Here is an 18841-nt window from a genome sequence, read left to right on the forward strand (position 1 = left end):
AATCTTTTTAGGTCTCACATAAAAAAGTTGCTCTAAAAGTAAATGAAATTGGGTAGAACGATGTTGTGTTGAATTTATCTTTTTATTTTAGCTTCTTAAGAATTAAATAAATTTTGGATAAAAATATATGTGTGACCCTTCAAAATATTTTGAAATTTGGTTTTAGTCTCAATAAGATTGAATATACTTTGTCTTTATATTCATTAAAATGATGTGATTTTGGTTTCTTATAGGCTAAAAACAAGTGTTTTTGTTAAAATTTATAGATTGAAATATTAAAAAAGGAATAAAATACATATAATTTATAATTTATAAGAGACTAACATATAGAATATTTCTGTAAAAAAACATAAAGAATATTTTTCACATAAAAAAACCTATATAAATTGATTTTTTATTTAGTATGGAAAACTTTTTTTAAACAATTTAATTTTTATTTATGTCTACATACTCTTCTATTCTTTTAAATAAATAGGAAGAATCGCGATGTTTTCAGTGGTTAAACGATATGCGGGAATTGCTATAAATTTTTTGGCAGTTTTCTACAAATAAAAAAAAAAACAGAGAAAATGTTTTCTACTTTTATTATTTTTAGGCTAAACACTCTTTGTTTAATACTCTCTACGATTAACTGAAAATTATTTTAAAAAATCACCAATTTTATTGGCATGACTTCTAAATGAAAAGAAACATTAAATTAAAAATGGGACCTACATAGTTAACAATTTCCGATAAATTTCAATTAATCATAAAAAAGAATATTAGAAGGGAAAAAAGAGTGTTACTATTGTTAACCTTCTTCTTATTTTTATTGATCAAAATATCACATACTCCGTCTCGTCTAAAATTTAATATAAAAAAATTACATATTTATTTATCTCAAATATAAACAAATTTCAACTAACTTTTGCTTGTTGTAGTGTCATTCTAGTTGGGATCTTGGCAACCATCCTGCTGCACTCCCTCTCCCTGGTCTTTTGATTTAAAAAACATATTTCGTACAAAAATTTGCTTACAGTGTTAATTAAGGTTGCTAAGTAAGCGTTTAATTTAATTTTGTGAGTTCAGCAATATTTGGAATATTATTATATAAATGTTTTAAACAACTCTATCTCATGTGTTCTAGTGAAAAAAATCTAATGAAGTCAAGTATGTACTTTCATTGTAAATGCTCTAAACAAAGAATATAATATTAAAAAAAAATAGTTACTTTTTTATTCTCATAATATCAACGTACTTTTAGTATTTATTTGATTCTTGTCAACTAGAAGCACCTAAAGTCATTACACTCTTTATGGTTATTTTAATCTGATACAAAAATAAATTTATTTCAGTTTCAATTTTGTCAACTAGAAGCACCTAAAGTTATTACACCTAGTGTAATAATGTATGTTTGACAATTTTAGACGTAAAGAATCGAGAGTTAAACAATTATAAATATAAAGACTAAAATAATATATTTTAAATTATATTAACTAAAAAAAGTTATTAAAGTTGTAAGAAAAAAATAATTAAACTTAAAAAAATCATCAATTTTGTTGGCATGAATTCTAAATCAGGAGAAAGAAAAATTAAATTAAAAATAAGACCTACCATAATTGTGCTTCCCAGAATCCTGATAGTGATATAGCCTGATTAAGCAATTTCTTGGTTCCTTCTTTATCATAGTCATAGTGGTATTAGAAGACTTACTTGTGCCCCACTTCTCCAATCACGCGTTTTTAAATAAGTCTGATGCTAATTAATAAACGTAACGTCTGGGGTGTAATCACCTGGAAAAGAGACAAAATAATGAAAAAACAAATATCAAAATTAAAAATTAAAAATTTAACTAATAAATGCATAGATGGTTGACTATCTTAATTTTCTAAATGGTACAATTTAAAATAAAATCTCTTCTTGTTTGTATGAGTTTAGTTATATGGCACATGTCATTCTTTGTTGATGAAGAAGAGACAAATTAAAGATGATTGATTATCTTAATTTTGTGAATGGTATAATTTCAAATAGAATCTCTTTGCATGAATTTGGCTATATGATCCATGTCATCCTTTGTTCTTTCTTAATTTTGATCTCTTTTTAATATATTTGCAGGGTGGCTTGGAGAGGATGCTTGTTGTAGTGTCATTCTAGTTGGGATCTTGGCAACCATCCTGCTGCACTCCCTCTCCCTGGTCTTTTGATTTAAAAAACATATTTTGTACAAAAATTTGCTTCAGTGACAATTAAGGTTGCCAAGTGAGCCTTTAACTTAATTTTGTGGGTTCAGTATAGTTGAAAAACATATTATTATATAAATGTTTTAAGCAACTCCATGTCATATGCTTTAGAGAGAAAAAAAAAGTCTAAGCAACTCAAGTATGCACTTTTATTGTAGATATGCTCTAAACAAAGAATATAGTATTAAAAAAAAGTTTAGTTACTATTTTGATTCTCATAATAACAACATATTTTTAGTACTTATTTGATTCTTGTCAACTAGAAACACCTAAAGTCATTACATTATGGTTATTTGATTTCAAATAGAATCTCTTTTTGTTTGCATGCGTTTGGTTATTTGATTCTCATAATCTGATACAAAAATACATTTGTTTCAGTTTCAATTTTGTAATAATTTAAAATGATCAAGGTGTAATAAACTAATAATATATGTTTGACAGTTTTAGACATCGAGAATCAAGAGTTAAACAATTATAACTATAAAGGCTAAAATAGAATGTTTTAAATTATATCAACTAAAAAAAGTTATTAAAGTAGTAAGAAAAAAGTAATTAAACTTAAAAACGTTGGTAATATTTCTTTATTTGACTAATTCACTATTTATGGTGGTCAATACAAATCTCTTCACAATGTTACCCTAATTTATTTTGGTAATCACCGTAATTATGATATTTTTTTTCTTAGTAAAACGTATTCTCGTTTTGATTATTTGATCCCACCATAAGATTAATTTTTTATTTAGGTTTTGTCATGCCTAAAGCAGCTTGTCTATTTCCAACGATATATTATGTGGGGATAAAAAACACATCTTTTCATATAAACTTAAGATATATTATCAATTGAGTCATACTTATTAGATATTTTAATTTAATTTGTTTTAATTATACATGATGAAAAATATCATTTTCATTAGTATAAGAATATGAAGGAATCTTTTTTAGGTCTCACATAAAAAAGTTGCTCTAAAAGTACATGAAATTCGGTAGAACGATGTTGTGTTGAATTAATCTTTTTATTTTAGCTTTTTAAGAATTAAATAAATTTTGGATAAAAATATATGTGTGGCCCTTCAAAATATTTTGAAATTTGGTTTTAGTCTCAATAAGATTGAATATGCTTTTAATCTTTATATTCATTAAAATGATGTGATTTTGGCTTCTTATAGGCTAAAAACAAGTGTTTTTGTTAAAATTTATAGATTGAAATATTAAAAAAGGAATAAAATACATATAATTTATAATTTATAAGAGACTAACATATAGAATATTTCTGTAAAAAAAACATAGGGAATATTTTTCACATAAAAAAACCTATATAAATTGATTTTTTATTTAGTATGGAAAACTTTTTTTAAACAATTTAATTTTTATTTATGTCTACATACTCTTCTATTCTTTTAAATAAATAGGAAGAATCACGATGTTTTCAGTGGTTAAACCATATATATGCGGGAATTGTTATAAATATTTTGGCAGTTTTCTACAAATAAAAAAAACAGAGAAAATGTTTTCTAATTTTATTATTTTTAGGCTAAACACTTTGTTTAATATTCTCTACGATTAACTGAAAATTATTTTAAAAAATCATTAATTTTATTGACATGACTTCTAAACCGAGAGAAAGAAACATTAAATTAAAAGTGGGACCTACCATAGTTAGTAATTTCCTATAAATTTTAATTAATCATAAAAAAAAGTATTAGAAGGAGAAAAAAAGTGTCACTATTGTTAACATTCTTCTTATTTTTATTGATCAAAATATCATATACTCCCTCTTGTCTCAAATTTAATATAAAAAAAATTACATATTTATTTATCTCAAATATAAACAAATTTCAACTAACTTTATCTTAATTAATGATGTTATCTTTTAAGTACACTTTATTTAATTGAAGGTGTATTTCTAATGAACATTTTCTATTCTTAATAATAAGTATCAATGAAGAATAATTTAAAAAAAAATATTTATTAAATAAGATTGATACAATTCAATGGTGTTTAATTATCTTTCTTGATAAATGAATTTTTCTTCTTCTTATATTTAAGATTGGATAAAATTCTTTTTATTTATTCCAGTTCTAGACTAATCATGCATGCCAATAAAAAATATTCTATATTTTTTAATTTAAAATATTTTATATGTTAGTCTCTTATAAATGATAAAATTATTCCCATAAAAAATGATAAAAATATAATAATAAATTTTGCTAGTTTTATTTTTTGGGGTTAATAAATTTTGTTAGTTAGTCTACACTTTCACTAAGACTTCTTTATCTTTGAGACACCCTTCAGAAGACTCTTCTCTCTGCCAATATGCGTATCTCTTCCGGCACTAAATATTAATATTAAAAAATGTACCATCTCTCCTTTTCAACTGTTTATTTCTTAAAATAATCAATGAATTTTGATATATCGACGCTTTAATATTGTAAATATATATTTAACACTTTTATTTTTAATTTTTATATCTATTGTTTTCAATTTTATTTTTTTAAATTTTTTTATCTAAATCATAAGTATATTTTTTATTGAAAATAATTTTATTTAAGTAAAATAAGATTACTACACACAATAAAACTATTGTATTTAACAAAATTTACTCAAACCCTATATGAGAACTGAGATTTGGGATATCCACTTGCAATTAATATGATATCCACCCATATAAATTTATAATTGAGACTGATTTACACGGGTAGAAAACTACAAATAGATTACTTAAAAATACTTTTCACATTATATCATTTAATTTAATTAACTAGTGTAATTTCCACGAAAATTCGGAGGGTCACCATGATTTGACTTTTGGGAAAAATTATAACTTTATGATTTGGATATTATATCATAATCATAAAGTCATAATGAGGTTGAATCATCATATATCACGAGAAATTAATTGATTTAGGAATATTATATTATCTATAATTATGACCAATAATTATATCATAGGTAAATAATTTAATATTTTAAATGAATTAAGATCCTTTAAATTAAAATATAACACCATTAATTTTTATTAGACACTTATTTTAATTTAATAAATATATTTTTAATTGTTCACATGTCTCATGATTATTAGTTAAAATCACAAATAACATAATGATCTTGAATTATCTTAATAATTTCTCATAATAAATTAGATAACTATTATACTTTTAAAGGTTATATACTTTTTCATATGTATAACCAAAATGGTTTAATTTTACACTTAGAAAATTAAGAATATGGTAAGAATCTATTAAAAAAAAGTTATATGGTAAGAATATATGAATATCATCATGAAATCATCCTTACCATATAAGGATATTGTCAACCTAAGCCAACCTCTAAACATCATGAGTTGCACCATGTTGACCCTTTGGTAAAACTGTTTTAGTAATTTTTCCAAGTCATACTATGGAATATCCATCATGGCTCGTCTGAATCTTCCTTATTTTCAGCATATACCCCAATGCTTTCCCAATTACAAAATGTAAAAGGGTCATTTTTGCATTATACAACCCTGTATACATGGTTGGCATTTTCTGTCAACACCACCACAAACCTCTCTGCCCCTTGAGCTAAATATAATATATAGCCAATTCTACGTCCAAGCAAATTTAACCAATCATATTTTAGGAAGTTCCTTTGTTTTCAACTGTCTCAGGAAGGTGAACAAAAAAGTTGGACTTAAAAGGAATCCACGTTTTCACCTAGGTTCTTTTGAATTCCAACACCTCTACTTTGCAAATTCATTATATGGGGCCCTACCAGATCAATTGAAAGGAGGAGTCCCTGGCTCCATTATTTGTTTCATTCACGAAAGGACATTGCATTCCACGTCCTTTGTTGTAACATCAAACATTAAGGTAAACATAACTTTAGTCCTTTTTTTTTTTAAGTTATGATTTGTATATCTAACATACCATGTGTAAAATGTGGTGCAATGACATTGCATATCAAAGCTGGTGAAGTTTGAAAGGATATAAAATACGTTATGTAGTCTCATATAAGGACATTTATCTGCATGCAGATACCGTTTGCAAGAAAGAAGAAAGAATATAATGAGTTTCAGAATTAGAGATCAAGAAAGGGGCACTGATTCTCCAAGAGAGGCTGGAGAGATTGACACAAGGGCTCCATTCCAATCTGTTAAAGCAGCTGTTAGTTTATTTGGTGAAGTAGCCGTCTCAAAGGAAAAACATTCTATCAAGAGAAGATCATCAGAGGTAAATAACAATATATATATATATATATATATATATATATATATATATATATATATATATATATATATATATATATATATATATATATAGAACAAGGTATATAGACACATAACCGGACACTTTCGCATATATATACTTGAAGCTTGTATGCGTGATGCCAAAGACATGACTTTGGATGCTGGTTAATTATACACACTTACAATTGATATAGGAGTCTGGTTGAAAATATGCCTAAATATCTACAATTCCCTAGTTTTTAGGAATTTTCGTTATATTTCAAATTTTTAGGATAAGACTTAAGGATACAATCACTTCGATTTTAAGATTAGAATGCTGTTGTCTGTTGATATTTTTTAATTTTAGGTTACCCTTTGACTCCATATATAATGCTCAAGAATTAAAGTTTAATAAGTTCCTTTGCCTAATGCCTAACATATCACTACTTCTTTTGAAAAATCCTTTCTTCTAAAAAAACCCAACAAGTTCTTTGTCTTTGCAAGGCGCACACAGCTTAGGAGATTTCTAAGTTAGCATAAGTGCTTCATTTGCATGATTTTGGGTTCCAACAATTCTATTATTTTTCATTATTGATAGTGTCTTTCTTTGAGAAGATATGATTCATGATTAGTAACTTGTGTGATTTGCAGAATGTGCTGGAAAAGGAGACTCAACTTCTCTTGGCCCAAAGAGAATTGAACAAGATAAAGAAACAGCTAGAAAGTGCTGAGAACACAAGATCCAAAACTCTTTCCGAGCTTGATAAGGCCAAAGTGACACTTCAGGAACTGACAAAGAAGCTCAACAGTGTTAGGGAATCTAAGCAATCAGCAATAGAAGCTGCTGAAGCTGTGAAGAATCAGGCCAAAGAACTTGAACAGGCACTATCCCAAAAAGCTATAGGATATGAAGCATGGAAACAAGAACTAGAGCATGCAAGAAAGGAGTACAAAACAACAGTGAAGGAACTAGATGCTTCCAAGCAAGAACTCAACAAAATAAGGCAAGATTTTGACATAGCTTTGGAAGCAAAACTAGCTGCATTCCAAACAGCAGGCGAGGCTCAACGTTCTGCGAAATTGAACTCGGAAAAGCTCCATGAACTCAAAAACCAAATTGCAACCATGAAAGAGCAAATTGAACATTTGAAGCTTGCCTCATCACAAGCCGAAGAAGACCAGGCAAAGATCATGAGAGAAAGAGAAGCGCAGCAAAGTTTCTACGAAAATGCCAAGGAAGAAGCACAGAATAAGTTGATTACTTTGAAGAATGAGTATGAACCTGAACTAACACAAAGCCTTGAGGCCAAACTTGCTGAAACAAGTGAAGAGATTCAGGTTCTCCAAGAGCAGATGAAAGAGGCACATGCTTCTGAGATGGATTCAGTGAGACGAATAACTTTGGAGATCAAAGAAGCCACAAAAACACTTCAGGAAGTTGCTGAAGAAGAAAACTCCCTGAGAAACCTAGTGGATTCCCTTAGTACAGAATTAGAACAAGTGAAGAAAGAGCAAGAGGAACTCAAGGAGAAGGAAAAGGCAGCAGAAGCTCTTGCTGTTGACCTAACTGATCAATTACAGAGTAAACCAGGAGACACAATGGAAAAAGAATCTGATAAAATTGATGAGATAGAATTGAAGATCAAGCACCTTTCATTTGAGACAGAAACCGCAAGAAGAGAAGAGGAAGAAATGAGATCCAAAACACAAGAGCTGAAGCAAGAGGCTGAAAAATCCAAAGCAGTGGCAGAAGAACTAGAGAAGAAACTAGAGCTTTACCTGAAGCAAGCTGAGGGTGCAAAAGCATCAGAACAAAGGGCCATTGAGGAGATGAAGATGATGTCAGACAGTGACAACAACACTCAAGACACGGTCTCGGTTGCAGATTCCAATGGGAAGATTGTATTGACAGTTGATGAGTTTGCAGCACTGAGTGGGAAGATAAAGGAATCTGAAGACATGATTGACAGAACAGAAACAGCAGCAATGGCTCAGGTTGAAGCAATCAACACAAGGAGGAATGAAGTGGACAGAAAGGTGGAGGCAAACCTTAAAGCAATTGAGGAAATAAAAGCTGCAACTGATATGGCTCTGAGGAATGCAGAGATGGCAGATTCTGCAAAGGTTGCAGTTGAGGGTGAACTGAGGAAGTGGCGTCAAGAAGAACAAAACATGGATTACTCGGACAATTCCTCAAGACCAATCTCTCTTCGTATTTAGAAGTGAAATTCCAAATGTGGTTTATCAATGTTCAATAGCATTCATTGGCTTTTTGAGCCTTTCTCTTGGAAGCTGAGAGACTCCTTGCACTACACGATCAATCATTTATGCTTTCAAAGCCATGTCAATCTTTCAATCTTCCATGCAAATGTGAATGCTCATTGTCAAAGTCCTGGTTTCTTGAGTTCCTAGGGAACAGACAAGTTCCATATTGTTTTTTTTTTTTTCACTTTAATTTTAGGGAAAATATGTTTAGATGTAGTTGTTGTTGGTTGGTTTTCATTATTTACAATCGTGGTAATTAAGGCGAAGAAGCTTGTTAAGCCATTCAAATTCAAAGTGGCTGAGGCTAGCTTCTGCTTAATATTGTTGTTGCATGCATGAATAACTGGCTTTTGTAAGATCAATTACCACGTATATGTTGGCTATGCAATACTATATTATATCAGTTATCACGATCATAAAGTACTACTACGAATGATGCACGATAACACACGTTTGGATAAAAATTTAAAAGAAAAAAAATCTGTAAAATAAAAAGAGATTTGTCGGGAATCAAGAGTCGTTGTTTCTGGTGTAATTCAGTTTTCGTCAAATTATTCACAATATTTATATCATGTTTCTATCCTCTAGCATTTTCCTATCACAATTAGATAAATGAGTCGAAAAACTGAGTTAAGTACATGAAAGGTTTCTTTTTGTGTGTGTAAAGTACGCTAGTCTCTTTTCTTGCTATTCCTTTTTATTATCCAAAGATATATATATATATATATATAATATGAAGAAAAAAAGTATTTTTATTTCACTAAATTGGGTAGCTGCTCGAGTAAAAAAAATCCTATAATTGAAACTATACTGGAGTGTATATATAACTATGCATGTATACTGGAGTGTATATATAGCTAATACTTCAAATTCTTTTATTCTCATTACTCCAATATTACCTAACTATACCTAACTATCCAATAAATGTTAATAACAATAACTCTCATTTATTGGATAGTTATGTATAGTTTTTTTTTAGGAGATAGTTATATATAGTTAGGTAATATTGATGTGAGAATGAAAAAGTTTTAGATAAGGAAAGATATAGATGGTTCAAAATAGATGATATTTTGAGTAATTAATAGATATTCTTGAGAATGTAATTGCTACCCGTCATTAATTTAAGGAATTTAAGTAAAATATATGTTGTTCAAATGACTTTCATTTTTTCGTACAAGTATATAGTAAGAAATCAAATTAAAAGTTGACAACATATATATATAGTATATATGCTTATTTAACACAAAGAATAGCAAGAATAATTGTTGAGGTGTCAACATTATGATTTTTTATTCAGGTTTTATATATAAATAATAGATAAATAATAGAGAGATAATTTAAATAGACTTAAGTTACTGAAATGACATCTCACGGTTGGATCTTCAAATTTTATATATTACAAATAAATTATGAGATCCTTTAGACTTATTCTGTGCACTGGTTTCCATGAATCTAACTAACGTGGGATGTTTTCCTCCTCGACCCATTTTTTTTGGTACAAATGATTATACTAACATTTAGTTTTTATTTCTTTTTTGTTTTTATTTAATACCAGGGTAATATTACTTCTACTCTTTCTTTTCATATTGTCAAGGATAACCTTTTAAGTATAAAATTAATTCTTTCGAGCATAAAATTAAGTGAATAAATGAATCACTCTACAACTGAAATCTTCTAAATTCGAACCTTTTTCCTTCTCTTTACTATGTACAACTCTTTGAGTTAAATGTAATATTATTTAAACACGTAAATGAAAATTAGCAGTTTCTTTTTTCTCTCCCGCAAATCTAATAGCAGCATATACATACTCTTTATTTCCAAGCTCACTACTTCGAACGCAAACTGTTTTCTATTTGAATTGAGAAGGCAATATGAAGATAAAAAAAATATATATGTGCAAATATCAAGCTTAGAAGAAACATGATGGTAATTATCATCATAGTTGACATTTCTCACTTTGCATTATGGCATAATGCAAAGCTAGGATCCGCTTTATTTTGACTACTCCCTAACTAGTACTGCGGAATCCTCGTAAATTGTAATAGTGTGGAGGAAGAACCATTGTTACAACATTAGTTTGGTTCAAATGGTTAGTAGGAGAGGTAAAAGACCAACATGGCCAAGACACCATTGGCAACAGTATCAATCTTCAATCACCATTCACATTGCTGATCTTAAACTTGTGTAGCTCAGACTCTAATGTCTTGACAATCTCTGCTTTCTCTGCAGGAGGTTCGGGAAAATCTACATGGAATGATCCCTGCTTGATGGGTTCAACAGCTTCATGGATTCTGGATTTCTCCTTGATGTAGTTGTAGAGCTGCTGATGGAAAGGATGATCCAAGGAATAACAATTTTCATTTCCATTCCCTGAATGTCTTGATGATCCAGAGCCTTCTCTTCTACAGAAATGCGGCAGAGACGCGTAATCCATGATCTACATGCAAATTTTATTTGTTAATTTCAATTGAATAATATAAGGTTACAATGCATTTAGCCAGCATTTTTCTCTTTATTAGAATAAAAAAGAACTGAGCTACATGCTTATTATAGGGAGTGAATTAAAAGTAAAGAAATTTTCAGAAAAAAATAATACAAGTAAGTTCATTATTTTTTTCCTCTAAAGCCCCTAACGAGGGAAGAACTTCACTGTCCTTGTCAGAGTTGATGGTAAAACTAAAAACATAAAGCAAGTCAAATTATCTTTCGGATGCTTTTAATATCAGTATATCACCATTTGCAACACGCTAATACTAATATCATTCGCACTTCTCTTAAAAAAAGGTGTCAAGAATATATATGGCTTTATCTTATGCAAAGTTCTAAAACTCCTCCACAAATTACCAAAGTCCTCAAAAACCCAAACAGTGCCATTTCCCCCTTGTAATGGGCTTTGGTTATTTGTTAATGATTTTCTTTTTTTATTGAATTGTTTACTTTTTTTTCTCCTTTTCTTATATGAATACATCCAGCTAGCATTGAATGGATTGTTGATTATAAGGACAGGAAACTCAATGTTACAGATCTACAGACCTAATACCGCACTGAGCTTATGCTTGTGTAATGTACTTTTTTTAATTCTGAGACAACTGACAAGCAATCATTTATTTCTACAATGTTCTAGATTTATGTGGTGTAGACCATACAGTGTTTTAAGTGAATGTTTGATTTGTTCGGGAAAACATAACATTTTATGACAACTAGTTTTAAAGGCTACTTTGAAATAACGAGGGAAAGACTTTTATCAACATACAGCACATGCCCGAGGTTGAAAGAAATGCAATGAAGATTTTCAAGGAGCATATGCTACTGTCTCTTATCTGGAATAAAATTGCCAATTTGGCATTTCTATGACAAAAAAATTCAAGAACTGCCTAGCTTTCATTTTTCCTAACATGCCCCCTTTCCTGATTGCAATTTTTTTCTATTCTGCCTTTGCCCTTTTATATATTCTGAAATTACATGCTCCATTTGAACAATTGAGATCAAGTGACGTGGAAAAATAAAAATTCTATCATATATGATCTCTTCTGTTGGGACTTGGGAGTATGTACTTCCACCAGTCCTTGTCTAAGAATTTAAAATAAAAAAATGGCTACCTTACCTTCAACAGCTCATCTCGCCCACAACCTTGCAAGACTTGCACTTTTCTTCTTGTCCTCTCTTGTAAAAGTGGCTTCACAACCTGCTAATGCAAAGTGTTTAGCATATTCCCTAGGTCTCAAAAGGTGCTCAACTTAAACCAGTATAATAAGAAGAAATATACGGGAAACCAAGTAATAAGGGATAATAACTTCTTACCTTCCAACAAGCTGAAAATATGTATGGGGCATTTACAATGTAATAAGTATTTGTTTTCTCAGGGTAGTTCAGATCATCAATGGATGATATTATTGTTAACAACTGCATCAGCACGAAAGATGACTCAGCAATATTGGAAAATATTTAAAAACAAAGAAAAATGAAAAACTGACAAAGGTTTTCTGCTTTATTCATTTGCTCACAAAGTAACAACAAAAACAGTTTGATCTAAACTGAATCTTCGAGTGTGACTTTGAGTAAGTATTAACTTTCAGATATGCTATAGTTTATTGATCATTATATGTTAATAGTAAATTCTAAAGTTTACAGACACAAATTTATTCACTGTACTGACTCTTAATTAATGGCTGTATTACTTACCATTTAAACATAAACCTGCATGTTTATTGTCTTAACATCAAAATGCATTATGAATACATTCAATTCACAATTATGCTAAACCTACGGGACCAAATAGCTGTATCAATTAAAAAGTACCTTTATCTGATTCAGGGCCGACAACTTCAGACCCGTCATATCCAAAATCTTTACACATGTGGTAATAGGCCGCTCATGCTTCTTTGATGCCGAAGGCTACAGGCATGGATGGGTCAAAACAAACAAAAGGGCAGAAGCTAAACTAGCAGGTTAATCAAAAAATTAAGAAGCTTAGATGACTCCAAAGAGTAATACCCACCAAGATTACACGATCACGATATTCATTAATTTGAATGTGAGACTGCACATAATAATGGACCTGCAATTATACAAGCACCCAAAATATTGTTAGATAAGAACACAAGGCTTTAAGATAAAGCAATAAATAGTGCTCCAAACATAGCAATGTTCCTTTTTCCTTTTCTAGCAAATTAAACTTACAGATGCTTTGTCAAACGTGCTAAGCCCAACACCAATTGCAAAGACTGGCAGACCCTGGAAAGTACGTCAAATCTTGATCAATGACAGTAAAAATGAGCATGTAGATAACAGTCAAGCATAACTACGACAAAATAGACTGAGAAAATAATGTGTTTGAAGAGCACCTCTCTGGAGTACCCTGACAATCCTATAAGTTGTGAATCGCGAATGCCTCTGTATAAATCAGTAGGGATTATTGGTTTCTGAAAATGAAACAACATCCAGGCTTAACATATAAGAACTCAGTCATTAGCAATAATGCCTTAATAAGATTTTGCCAATAAATACACAAAGGGACACAATAAGAAATCTCTTAATTACATGCATCCACCTAACTGAAAAATATGAACTACCAAAAGAAATGTCCAAGCAATAATATGCAAAGATCAGTAGAATATACACTTACAGATAATATGTTGTCAATCTCATTTTGCACTCTCCACTTCAAACAATCGACTATCTGAAACAAAAATACAGGCATTTACAAATAAATTAATTGGATATCAGTCAATTTACTGCAATAAACACATATTTGCAAAGCATTCAATAAAAGTATAAAACAACATTTCTACTGTACACGTCTTACCATTTTATGGGCCTTGGTAGCATTCCACTCCCTTGCTTTTAGAAACCGTGTTAAGGTTTCGGTGACACATCCTTGATGAACATTCTGCACAGAACAGCAATTAAATCCCAAAAGGGGAGATAGAGTGCTTTTCTAGTGAAAACACTTGTCCTTACCAGATCTCATCTAACCCCCATTATAATTAGAATAGGTAGATAAAATCACACGCAATTGATTAAATTAGAGCAACCCAGAAACAGAAAGATCTTAGTATTACCAATTAGGCAATTACATATGTCAGCATGATTAAATAAACAATAGGAGGTGTGAAACATAAGAAATGATTGTCTTCACTCCTTGAAACAAGTTAACCAGGAGGGTTGAAGATATAGATACACAGAAGTGCAACATTGATTGAACTACATACTAGAAATCAGATCTCATCCCCCCTTCCCCTTCCTTTTTGCTGAATCATTGCTAGAAGAAAAAAATTACTCAACAACCTTAATGAAACACATATAGACACAAGTGCAATCACTAGAATTTCAGGGTTCGAATGCCAAAAGTATACAGAATCCATTGAAACAAGACATGCAATTGACACGGGTCAAACACAGGAGAGAGATCAGGATCAACAAGCACACACCCAGAAGCAAAAAAAAAAAGTCAGAAAATTTTTGGAATGTTAAAATCTGATGGGAAGGAGTATAAGCTAAAATGGTCACCTGAAACGTTCTCTGCAGTGGCTCCTCCTCAAGTAGCACTATAAGAAAGAAACAATTCAAAAAAAAAAAAAAAACGAGAAAAGAAACGAAAAGAAAAGAAAAAGGGGTGAGAGAAAGATGAAAAAGGAAAGAGAAGATGTGATAAAGGGAAGACCTTGATCCATGAGAGCTTGGAGTTGGTTGAGGGCATCCTGGGAAACAAGGCCCATTTTTTTGTGGTGTTTGAGAATGAGAGAATGAGGAAAAAGCAAAAACCCAGAAGAGAAGAGAAGAGAATTGAGTGTTTTGTTTGGTTGTTTTTTGTAGCTTTAGCTTCACTCACTCACTATCTAGTATCTAGAGTTGAGTCATTGCATTCTTTTCCTTTCCTTCACTGTTACAGATGCAGTACTGCACACCAAAGTTTGATGTCATGTGTAGTCATTCCACTTAATGTACAGTCAGTGACTCAGAGGTAGATACCAAGATTCAATGAAAATGAAGCATGTCATTCACATTCATTCACCTCTCTATCTCTCTTTGTTTTAAGTTTTTTTATTTTCTTCAATATTTTAAAGAGTGTTATTAGGTGCACTCAGTATTATTATTGATACACCCATCATTTTTTTGAAAATGACAAAATTATGCCTGCCTTCTTTTTTTCTTTGTGGATCAACTTGATCCGTAAGTCTTAAAAATCTATTTGCGGATCAAGTTGGTCTGTAAGTCATTTGCAGATCAACTTGATCCGTAAGAAGCCTGCGGATCATCTATATCAACTACAGATCAATTCATTACATATGCGGATCAACCTGAATGAGCTAGGTGCACAAAAATATTTTTAAAAATACACAGGGATATTTTTGTATTTTCATGTTAAGTGTTGAGTGCACCAGCAATAATGCTGGGTGCACCTAGCAACACCCTATTTTAAACCATTGGCTTCAGATCATAATTATTTAGTTAGGTGCAGTTTATAATTAATAAATAATACTAACTGATACTAATATTGTTGGTACAAAGTAAGTATCTTTTAAACTTTTACCAAAATTAATTCTCCACAAACCAGGTAGAATTATTGTTTTCCTAAATAAAAGGTAGAATTATTGTACGAGAAAAAAAATTATAAGTGTAAAATACCAGTAAGTTTATTTTACGGATTAAAAGTTCATGACTGAAATTATAATATAAGAATATTATATATTATTATTTAAATTATTTTAAAATAATTCTTTTAAAAATCAACAAATTTATCTCTAATAAATTATGATCGGATTATATCGGCATCCCTAAAAAAAATACTATTTTTCGTAGCTTTCTTTTTTTTTACCGTTAATATAATTGTGAATGCTGACATCGGCATCACGGGGTTTGAGCCGTTAATTACTTTGGTCCCGTTCTCGTAGATCTGATTTGCACCGTCTGATTTAAATTTGACTTTTTTTGGGTGGAAAAATGACTTTTTTTCCTCAAAGTATAAAGCATTAAAAGATACTAAAGTATAATAATAATTGTTAATTACTTTTTTTACAGCAATAATTGTTAACTACTTAAAAAAACAATGCTCTAACAGTTAATTAAAATTTCATTATTAAAATTATTAAAAAATTTAATTGTTAATTTTGTTATGTATTTATCATGCACTTTAAAGAATCAAATCTAACCGATTCACATATATGTTTTTTTTTTCACGAAAAAATGGAATATACTTCTTGGCATGGTGATCCCAAATCCCAATCCCCAAATCATGAAATTCGCACTATATCTTCATTGTGGATGGAAAATTCGAAATGGATGCTCCATTGGCAGAACCTCAAATTTTCCCTGTCTTTCTCCTTTTGTTTCTTTCTCTTTCTCTTTCTCATTAAATTCAAATTTAAATATGGCACTAGAAATCCCTCTGCTTTTTTTTTTTTAGGAAGAAATGCCTAAAGGTTGTTATAAAGTCCTAATCTTCAATTATTTTTTCTGTGGATATAAAATCGAAAGTAGTTCTAGAAAATAAGAATCTTTTCTCTTGCATAAAAAGCGTTTCCGTACGTTTTTCATAAGTCTCTTATATTAATTTGTTAGTCGATTTAGTCCATTTCAAAGTTTTGATGCCCATATTCCTAGTCAGAAAGAGGGGGAGTCACCATGTTGTTATAAGGGCTTTATATTCTAGCCAAACAATTGAGGTCATAATTAGATGATCTCTTGTCATTGATCTTAGTTTAGCCTAGATTAAGCCAGGTCTACAACAATAAGCTATTGGAGTGATTTTATATCTCTATTAAATAAATTCATATTGATGTGAAATTATATTTTTACCCTTATAAATAAATGATTGACCATAATATTAATAGGTGTGAATTATGAGTTTCATGGTGATAAAACGATACTATAAAATAATTTTATAAAAATTAATAAATTTATCATATATGTCAATTTATAATTAAATGATAATATAAAATTATTTTACATATTTAATATATCATGAATTGTATAAAAAAATATAAGAATCCTTAAATCTCAATGCACTGTCGCATGTTCATTCTCTTTTTCTTAGTCATCTTCAACCTCAATGAATCAAACTTTAATTTTGTTCAAAATTTTTTTCTTTATGAAATGATATCTCTTCTGTCTTTATACACAAATGACAAAACGCTCTCTCTTCACAAGAAAAACACTCATCTTGTCTCGTTGTCAGTTTCTTGCATGTCTTCTCTCTTTTGTTATGATATGTCCCCATGTATTTTATAACATCTCATACATTATATTCAATCAACTTATCTAAATCTCTTTCGTTAAATACCTATGTTTAAGTATAAGAAATCCGATAGATTTATACATGTTATAGGCAAATTAATTTAATATCTTTCCATAACAGTAGCTACACATAAGTGAAGATATCCGGTGGAGTATGTAAGAGTAGTATTTTTCAAACCTTGTTGTAAATTGAATGGTCGCTCGTTCTCCAACAACTGCATGCATACGCAGGTTCCACAGAACAAACAAGTGATTACGTGATCATGCTCCACTCAATTAAGTGACTGCTAGAAGTCATGCACCTTATTAATTATTAATTATCGAATTAAGAAAATTGAATACGATATAAAAGGTTGCACTTTTTTTTGTCCAAAAAGAAAGTTGCACTAAAAAGGAACATATCTCACATAAATAAAAAGCAGCACGTATCGAGATAACTCTCGACCATCTAATCTAATGCAACTTTTACTTTTAATAAAGGATCTTACTAAAAGAAATTAATAATATTTTTTAAGAAAATTACATTGAAAATTCACGATAAATTACATTATTAATATTTCTAATGGAAAAAATTACCTTTAATTCTTTAACTAGTGTCCTTAACTATATATATGAAGAGAAAACAATAAAAGGCTTTTCGTCTCTTATCAGTATTATTCATGACACGGGACATGAGTAAGTTACGGAAGTTAGGTTTTATAAAAATTAAAGTTTATTTGTTTATGAGATATAAATCTATTTTAATTCATATTTAGTGTTATATTCATAATAACTTATTTAAAAGCATATTTTGAAATCAAATTTTTAAATAAGATAAAAAATTATCTTTTAAATAAGCTTATATATAGAATTTTTTATGTAGGTTAACATGTTTGATATATATTTGAAAAAATAAATAAATACATGATATTGATACATTATAAAAGATTAAAATAGTAAAAAAATATTATTTATATTTACTTAAACTAACTTATCAAATTTAAAAGATTTTTTGATGAATAGCGTAAAACTTAACCTAACATATTTCATCCCTATTTTTATTGCACCTGCTATATCTTTTAGTGTAAGGCTCAAAGACGGTTCTTGCCTATGCACGTATTTAGACTAATTTAACTCTTTAATTGGTCAAAGGATATTATTTGACAAAATTAAATTATTTTTTAAGTTGTTCTTTACAACTTAAAAAACAGTTGTTGTATTGCAATATAACTTCAAATAATTGATATATCAAAAATATATATAATTTGACATATATAAAAGTTTATTTTTAAATCAAAATGTTTTATGGTAAATTGCCAAGTTGTTGGTAACTTGATATGATTAGGTTAGTTAGAAGTTCATCAAAGTAAAAATTAGGTTAGTTAGAATATTAGTTGGATTAATTTAATGACTCAATATTAATTATTAATTTATTATT

The 18841-nt window shown here is 29.6% G+C and overlaps 2 protein-coding genes across 2 annotated transcripts; one reads left to right on the forward strand and one right to left on the reverse strand.

Annotated features, from left to right (window-relative positions):
* The first annotated feature begins 6262 nt into the window (after nucleotides 1-6262).
* On the forward strand, nucleotides 6263-8643 carry LOC100776481 (WEB family protein At1g12150). Its single transcript, XM_003534700.5, has 2 exons — nucleotides 6263-6427; nucleotides 7075-8643. The coding sequence occupies exons 1-2, from the start codon at nucleotides 6263-6265 to the stop codon at nucleotides 8641-8643; spliced, it is 1734 nt and encodes a 577-aa protein (XP_003534748.1).
* Nucleotides 8644-10597: 1954 nt separating this feature from the next.
* On the reverse strand, nucleotides 10598-15187 carry LOC100793867 (phosphatidylinositol/phosphatidylcholine transfer protein SFH9). Its single transcript, XM_003534928.5, has 11 exons — nucleotides 14852-15187; nucleotides 14698-14735; nucleotides 13994-14077; nucleotides 13814-13867; nucleotides 13533-13610; nucleotides 13369-13422; nucleotides 13187-13246; nucleotides 12988-13083; nucleotides 12490-12591; nucleotides 12293-12373; nucleotides 10598-11125 (listed from the first exon to the last, which is right to left on the reverse strand). Exons 1-11 carry the CDS (start codon nucleotides 14904-14906, stop codon nucleotides 10838-10840), a joined length of 990 nt encoding a protein of 329 aa, XP_003534976.1. The 5' UTR covers nucleotides 14907-15187; the 3' UTR covers nucleotides 10598-10837.
* Nucleotides 15188-18841: the final 3654 nt, after the last annotated feature.

This window comes from Glycine max, chromosome 9, assembly GCF_000004515.6.
Source record: "Glycine max cultivar Williams 82 chromosome 9, Glycine_max_v4.0, whole genome shotgun sequence".
NCBI lineage: Eukaryota > Viridiplantae > Streptophyta > Magnoliopsida > Fabales > Fabaceae > Glycine > Glycine max.